A 7,890-nucleotide genomic window follows, 5' to 3' on the forward strand; every position below is an offset into this window, starting at 1 on the left:
GATGCGTACTCTGGCAACTTCCCAAGCTTTGAGCTGCCTGGGGGCCCAGTTCCTGGTTCAGCAGTGCCCCTCCTTCCATTCACCAGTGCCTCCCAGGCATGTCCCAGGCCTGCCTTTCCTGTCCATCTGTCACAGCAGGCCAGGGTCTCCGGACTGTGCTGCAGGTAAGGCCCCTCCAGACCTTCCTCCTCTCTCTGCCAGTCTCTGGGATAGGGGCTGCTGGGGAGTAATGTAACTTCCAGGAAGCCTCACCCAGAATCCGAGCAGATGTCAGCTGGCCCAAAGGGGGCAGGACCGGGGCGTGAGCTCCCAGAGAGAGTCCAGGCTCCGAGCCGAGGGCCCAGCCCCTCTGCACTTTCTCCACCACTCTTGATTCAAACAGGATGTCACAGTTGGGCAACAGGTGCCTGTTATTGCCTGGGCAGCCCCAAGAGTTTCTTCCTCAGGACCCAGGCTCTCCGCGTCTCAGCCCAAGTAGAGCGTGCCCATCGGACCAGCCTGGCCCCCTGTGTCCATGGGAAGCTGGAACTAGGCAGATGGGATGAGCGGAACAGCCCTTTGCTCAGCTGAATCCTGCAACCCTCGGCAATGCTGCTTCACATGGGGCCTCTGTCCCAGCTCAGCAAGCAGCTCCGGTGTGTCCTCCAGCCGTGGAGAGCACACACCTTCCCCTTCCATTGGTTAGGGCACGGGCATACCTTTCCCAGGTAGATCAGAGGGTACTGAATGGGGGTAACTCTCATTGCCTTCCCCTGCTGGGCCAAGGCCTCTGTCTGCAGAGACTCCCCTGTGGCAGGAGCCATGCTGCAGTGGAGGTGGAACTGCTGAAGTTAATGGGCTGGAGGTCGGCTGGCTGCTCCCATCTCTCAGCTGATCCCTGTGGGAGAAGCCATTTCACACAAGCCATCGGCAGCCTGAGCACCCTTTCCATGGCATGAAACTCAAAGCCTTCATCCTTAGGGGTGTGGGGATTCCCCCAAACTGAGTTTAGTAGGGGCCCAGCTATGGGGCTCTGTAGGAACTACTGCTGCCTTGGAGCTCAGCCACAGAGCCCATGTGGGCAGCTGCTCACGTCAGGCCCACTCACAAGGGCCTGTCGAGAAGTGGAGTTTCAGCTTGACCCCTTGTGTTCTCACCATGGCTCCTGTGAGCCTCCTAAAAATGCTTCTCCATCTCCGCCCATGGAGCCGGGGGCCCTGCCTGGGTCAGCTCCCACCTGCCTTGTCCATCAAGAGCTGGTTGCTTCCTCCTTGTGCCCTACCCCATCCTCCAAAGGGAGCGGCTCTGCCTTGTCTGACAGGACAGCCCTGTGGCCACTGCACTAAGGGGCAGCGTGTCCAAGGCTCTGCTCTCTGTGCAGCGTGCGCCCGGAGCCCTCTCCTGGACTTGTCTCACTCCCATTGGCCTTGCCCCGAGGAGGACAGAGCCTCCTATGGCCAAGCCTCGGGCAGCAACCTGCCTGCCTTCCTCCTCTGCTTTACTGCTCCGCTCCCTTCCTGGGCCTTGCTGTGGGGTGGCCTGCACCCTTCCAGAGCCGTGGCGGTTCTCTGGGATTTTAGGTGCCAGCATGGCCCGGAGGATACGTCTACACACAACTCCACACTGGACCTGGGTACCACTGACTTGGGATCAGGCTGTGGAGCTGTACAATGGCTGTGTAGATGGTCGGGCGCAGGCTGGAACCTGGGTTCTGGAACCCGGGTTCTGGAACCCCACAGAGAGAGGGGGTCCAGCCTGAGCCCAAATGTCTACACAGCAATTTTTAGCCTTGCAGTGTGAGTCTGAGTCAGCTGATGTGGGCCTGCCGTGGGCCTTCTGTTCCAGTGGGGTCGTAGCCGAACAGGGCTGGTGCTTGGAGTGTGTGCATGTTCCTGCCTGCAGGCAGGTGGATGGAGGTGTCCCGCAGAGCTCGCTGGGTAGGGGAGGCCTGCACAGGTCTCAGCGCATGTCAAATCTATTCCTCGCTCTAGAATAAACCCAGTAAGGGTCTCCTGCCTCAGGTGTGTGGTGTGAATCCCTTCCTGGGTAATGCACGGGGTGTGCATGGATGCACCTGGATATTGTGCCTACATACGAGGAATATAATGGATCATCCAAATGTTACACTGAGCTTTGTCCCTGTGGCATCACTGATACATGGCTGAGGTGGAGGCAGGTAAGTCAGCTGCCCCAAACCAGTGCAGAGAAATCTGCTAGTTCCAGCCGCAGGCTGCGCTGCTTGATGTATAGCACCTGTCCTTTGGGCGGACAGACCGCGTAGGGCCTGTGTCCCTGGACAATTCCTGTAGCGTGAGAGGTCAGTCTGTGCAGTGTGAAACGCTGGTTAAGTGTAACCTGTGCAGTCACAGCAGCAGGTCGTGCATGCAGACAGCTGCCCATCAGCAGAGGCTGATGTCCCCTTTGATGAGAACAGCTGCAGTGACACTGTGCTAGAAATGAGGGGTCTCAGTCCTCATGTTCCAGAGCTCAAAACTTCCATGCCATCCTACAGGGAGTTGCAACTTCCTGCAGACACAGGCCTGGCCTGTAACGCAGGGATGTTGCGCCAGCCAGCCTGCTGCTGTCTGGGGAGAGCTCCGTGTGGTCACCACAGCCGTGCTAGGGGAGCCACTTTATTTTTTATGGTAGACGTCCCAGCCTTTCCCACTGCCCTGCGAGCAGACAGGGCCTCTGGCTGGCATGGAGAGCTGCATCCTGTTTGTCTATACACACCTACATCATCAGGCCCCCCAGTCACAGCAGTAGAGGAGCACAGCTCATGGCTGGCCTGTCACTGCTGGCTCAGGGCTGGTGACACGCTGCAGATCCTCAGGCCAGGGTGGAGCTTGTGAGAAGGGCAGGGGCAGTCTGTTGGGATAGCGGGTGCAGCATGCTGAGGGGCTGGCATTATCCCAGGCAATGGGAATCGGGCAGCGGCAGGTGTCTGGGTCTGCGTCTGCCCCAGTAGCTGGGCCCGCTGCTCAGCGTGAGGCTGGTCAAATGCCCAGCGGGGGCAGAAGCCGGTTTCCCGGATGGTGTTTGTCCGGCTGTGTGCAAAGGGCATGAGGCCTGTCTGCTGGTAGGGGTTTCTCTGGGCACAGAGCTGCAGCTGCTCTCCCGGTGCTGCTGTGACCAGGCTGGGAAGGATGGTCAGCTGCTGCGCTGTCCGTGGTGCTGGCAGGCTGTGTTGGGTGCTAGCTAGGCCAGCAGAATGCATGTCCTCCAGGCTCCCTTGCAAGCTGTGGAAATGGCACGACTCTGCCCGGCCAGTCCCTCCTGCCATGGGAGTGCTCTGGGATCAGGGAATTTCTTGGCTTTCTCACGCTGGGTCCACGCTGGAGCAGCTTGGGTTGAATATCTACATTTCCCATTAAATGGTGACACACATCCCGTGCCTCTTCTTTGAAGGCCCCGGGTCCCGGCGGGGGTGGCCTGGCATGCCAGGGCTTAGGGCATCCCTCCTGCAAGTGGGGGCAGCTGAACAGCCAACATCTGAGCCCACCAGGCAGCAGAAGGCCGAAGCTCCTCACACTTCAGAACCGCTTGCTGCTCAGGAGATGCCAAGCAGTCTAGAGCTGCCTCCCCTTCTCCAGTCATGCCCCATTCATCTCTGGCCCCCAGCCCCAGAACCAAGGTGTAGGGGGGTGACCTGTTCAGCCTTGGAAGCAGGGCCCTTGCTCTGACCCGGTAAACTCTGTTTACCCCACCCCCAGGGGAAACCTCTCTTCATAAGAAAAGAGGTGGCCAAAACCGGAGTGTTTCACTGCCCCCTGCTGAGCCAGGCTCTGCTCGGCCCTGGCAGCGTCCCTCTGCCACGGTGGGAAGAGAGGAGCTCTGTCTGCGTCCGTGTGCCAGCAGTGTGCACGGAACAGCCATGGCCGCTGACCACAGAGTCCTGGGGCCTAGGGAGCACCAGGATGGGCTCGATGGGTGTTTTTTTTGGGGGGGGGGGGAATGGGTTTTCCCCTTTCTGCTGTGGGAAAGCTGCTCTGCAGACTGGCTGTGCCAGGTAAGTGTGTGCCCGGTGGTGGGACAGCAGCGAGCTCTGGGTTCGCTGTGTCTGCTGGCTCTGCAGAGCGGGTTATTGTGGCCCTGTCTCTGCTTTGCAGGCTCTCAAAAGAAAGCCTGACCTGTTCTTCTGCAGCAGCCTGGACGTCCAAGCGGTGTTCCAGTGTGGTGAGTAGCCCTGGCAGCAGGGGCCGTGGCAGCCAGCCCCAACCTCTCTAGGGAACCGCCTCCCCCTTGTGGGGAGCCTGCAGGGAGCTGCAGGGGTGTCCTGGAGAGGACTGGGGAGGGGTGGTGGCTCTTCTGGCTGCTAACCCTGGTGGTTTCTGCCCCTCAGGTATTCTCTCCTTGAAGTTCCCTGAGGCCCTGACTGTCAAAGCTTCCTGTGGCTTTTTTGTGAGTACTGTGGCTTCCCTTTGTGGCCGCTGGTGGTTGCGTAGCTGCACTCCAAGGTGACTGTAGGGGTCTGCTTGGGGGAAGCTGTTCCCATGCAGTCCCCTGGGGGCCCCAGGCCGACGGGCCCCATCCCTGGGTCTGGAGGAGGCTAGATAACCAGGGCTCCTCTCCTGCTGCAGCTGTGGGACTTGGTGGCCAGAACCTAGCTGGGTCCCCTGCGCCCTGGGGTTGGCTGCAGTAAGCAGCCAGGCCCTGCTGTGCAATGTTCTGTGCCCCTCCCCCTGGCTCTGCAGGAGCGGCAGGGTGCTGGCACTGGACGTCCTGCTTCTTTGGGTCCTGGGCCCCCTGGGGTCTGCTCCAAATTCACTGACCCCACTACGGAGGAGGGGCTAAAGGGGAAGGGCTTGGGGGCCCCGTGCCCTGGGGGTGTGGGAATGGCGGCTCTCCCGGCTCGCTGCTTGGGTGCTGCCTGAAGGGCTGGTGTCTGGGGCCAGACTGAACTCCCCGGGTCCTGTTGCAGACAGAGCTGCTGCCTCGGTGTGGAGAAGTCCCCCCTGTGGGGCAGGTGGTGCATGAGAATGGCAAGCAGCTGCTGCAGGCTGTGCTGGAGGTAAGGGGGCAGGCCCTGGAGTGGGGGAGAGGGAAGGGGCAGGGCCCTGGGGCACTACAGGAGTTGGAGGGCAGGGCCCTGGGGCATGTTCACCTGCCAACGTAGCTTCCCTTCAGCAGGCCTTGGCCAAGTGTTGAGTCCTCACTGTGTGGGCCTGTGCCTGGCGGGTCTTCCCACTCGCGCAAATGGGTCTGCACTGTCCCTGCAGCTCCTTGCGCCCTGGGCAATGTGTTCTTGGGGCACTGGGTGATGCTCCACCAGGGCTCCCCCCAGGAGAAGGGGCCCCAAAAATCGGGCCCTTGGCTGGTGCTACCAGTCAGGCGCTCCTCTGGCATGCGCTCAGCAAGGTCTGTGCTTTGCAGGGCATTGGGGGCCAGGCCTCCCGCAGCCTGATGGATCACTTTGCAGAGATCCTCTTCGCCCTGAGCAAGCACTGCTTCAGCTACCTGAGTGTCTGGATGAAGGCAGCCATGCAGCAGGAGGGCTTCCCCTCGGCCCGCCTCAGCCCAGAGCAGAAAGACACCTTCAGCCAGCAGATCCTCAGGTGGGACTGAACCGAGGAGCCCACAGTGTGATCCCAGAGGGGAGGCGCCCCTGGCAGGAGCCAACTCCCCCCCCCCCCCAGGCTGCTCTGCACACCTGCCAGCCGGCCCCGGAAGGGGAGTCCCCTGCCCCCCCGGCTCTGCATGCCAGCCGGCCCCCCAAGGGGAACCGCTCCGCCACCCCACCCCCGGCTCTGCATGCCAGCCAGCCCCGCAAGGGGAGCCCCTCTGCATGCCAGCCGCCCTGCAAAGGGCGCCCCCTCCCCCGGCTCTGCATGCCAGCCAGCCCCGCAAGGGGAGCCCCTCCGCTGCCCCCCCTAGCTCTGCGTGCTGCCCCCGTCTGTTCTCCCCTTTGGCTCTGCCACGCTGGTGCTGCAGGTCCCACGGGCAGTGAGCTGGCTGTGGGCCACAGGTGAGTATTGTCAGAGTCTGTCTGGCTCACACGTGTCCTTGTCTCCGTGTTAGCAGAGAGCGCGTGAACAAGAGGCGTGTGAAGGAGATGGTGAAGGAGTTCACCTTGCTGTGCCGGGGGCTACATGGCACAGAGTACACAGCCGACTACTGAGAGCCCCGCCGGGAAAGCAGATGGATTGCCCAGGCCAGCTCTTCCCCGCACGGCAGCCCCGTCCTCCCTGCCCTGCTGCAATCCAGCTCGTAGAATAACCCTCCACCTCGAAGTAACCCGCTCCGGACGCTGCTCAGCTACTGTCCTCCGGTCCCCCAGCATGCTCCCCGCAGGGGCTGGGAGCGGGCAGCAGCGGCTGCAGGACATGGCGGGGAGGCTGGACAGACGGACTTGGCACAGTGACTGCCCTTCCCGTGGGCTGGAGTCCCGGCAGGAGGCCGCCCCTAGCGTGTCCATGGTGGTGACTGTCCCGCACCAGGGCCCTTGCCCTCTGGCCATGTGTGTGTGGTTTGGGGGAGCTCTGCACCTAATTATAGTCAGGATATTTCTACGCTGTGGCTGTGTTTCTTCTGTCTGGGTCCCTGCTCAGTACAGCGCCAGGGGCATCCCCCAGAGCCTCCCCTCTCCACTTGGTACCCCTCTGCACATGGCCAGCAGGGGGTGCTCAGGTTGCAACCCCGGGGAAGAGGAGCTCAGCACACAGGGGTGCTGGGAGCTCCTGTCTGCCAGGGGTTTGGCTTGTTGGTCCTTACTCTGCAGCTCTCCAACCAGGCTCGGGGGCCTGGGAGCCAAGGGCAGTCAGCATGAGGCTGGTGTGGCTTCACCCTAGAGGTGGCGGCTTGGGACCTGTCTAGCAGCCTGAGGAAAAGCACCAGGCCAGGGCTGGGAGAGCTGGTGGCCGTGCTGCAGGTACTGATCTGAGAACGGAGCAAGCAGCCGCTGCATCTGACTGCAGTTCAGCACTAGCCAAAGCAGCCTGCAGCAGAGCAGGCGAAGACTTGGCTGTCTGTCCATCTGCTCTGGTGGGGGGCAGCTCTCACAGGGGCTAAGGCTGCTGGAGCATCTCTTGTGCCACCCCAAGTGTAGGGCTGAAGTGTGGTTATGGACCAGTGATGCCCAGTTCCCAGAGAGCCCTTCTCTTCATAACCACCCTGTGGCCAGTCAAAGCAGAGGAGTGCGCCACTGCTGAGCTGCTCCAGCAGCTCCTTCTGTCGTCCAGTGGATGGGCACAGCTATGCCTCAGCCCTCTGAGAGATCGGTGTAGGGTGCCCAGGGGTGGGCAGGGCCCATCCTCCCCAGGGCTGCATGCTCACCCAGCCTGTGAGAATACAATCCAGCTTGGCCCCACCCCAAGGCCTGAACCTCAGCTGGGCCCAGCCCCACCCCTTCTTGTGATAAGTGGGGTTCAGGCGTGGCTTTGGGGCCTGGCACAAGCAGGGCGGGGGTCCCAGTCACATGGAACAGCACACACATGCTGCCAGTTGGCCCTTTTGCTTGGTTCATTCCAGCCTCACTAGCTTCTCTCCAGCCACAGGTACAAGAAGGCCATGTGGGTTTCATAGAAACACAGAATATCAGGGTTGGAAGGGACCTCAGGAGGTATCTAGTCCAACCCCCTGCTCAAAGCAGGACCAACCCCAAATAAATCATCCCAGCCAGGGCTTTGTCAAGCTAGGCCTTAAAAACCTCTAAGGAAGGAGATTCCACCACCTCCCTAGTAACCCATTCCAGTGCTTCACCACCCTCCTAGTGAAATAGTGTTTCCTAATATCCAGCCTAAACCTCCCCCACTGCAACTTGAGACCATTGCTCCTTGTTCTGCCACCTGCTATCACTGGGAACAGCCTAGATCCATCCTCTTTGGAACCCCCTTTCAGGTAGTTGAAAGCAGCGATCAAATCCCCCCTCAATTTTCTCGTCTGCAGACTAAACAATCATGTGCTCGGGCCCTC

At 61.0% G+C, this 7,890-nt stretch overlaps 1 protein-coding gene across 1 annotated transcript in view; it reads left to right on the forward strand.

Moving 5' to 3' along the window:
• Nucleotides 1-6,488, forward strand: part of IPO13 (importin 13) — a 51,699-nt gene extending 45,211 nt beyond the window's left edge. The window contains exons 15-19 of the mRNA XM_075068260.1: nucleotides 4,089-4,155; nucleotides 4,322-4,380; nucleotides 4,901-4,990; nucleotides 5,353-5,534; nucleotides 6,001-6,488. Of these exons, the coding sequence (XP_074924361.1) occupies nucleotides 4,089-4,155; nucleotides 4,322-4,380; nucleotides 4,901-4,990; nucleotides 5,353-5,534; nucleotides 6,001-6,097 (495 nt within the window). The 3' untranslated portion in view covers nucleotides 6,098-6,488. The remainder of the gene's footprint in view (nucleotides 1-4,088; nucleotides 4,156-4,321; nucleotides 4,381-4,900; nucleotides 4,991-5,352; nucleotides 5,535-6,000) is intronic.
• The last annotated feature ends 1,402 nt before the right edge of the window (nucleotides 6,489-7,890 follow it).

This window comes from Chelonoidis abingdonii, chromosome 7, assembly GCF_003597395.2.
Source record: "Chelonoidis abingdonii isolate Lonesome George chromosome 7, CheloAbing_2.0, whole genome shotgun sequence".
Lineage (NCBI taxonomy): Eukaryota > Metazoa > Chordata > Testudines > Testudinidae > Chelonoidis > Chelonoidis abingdonii.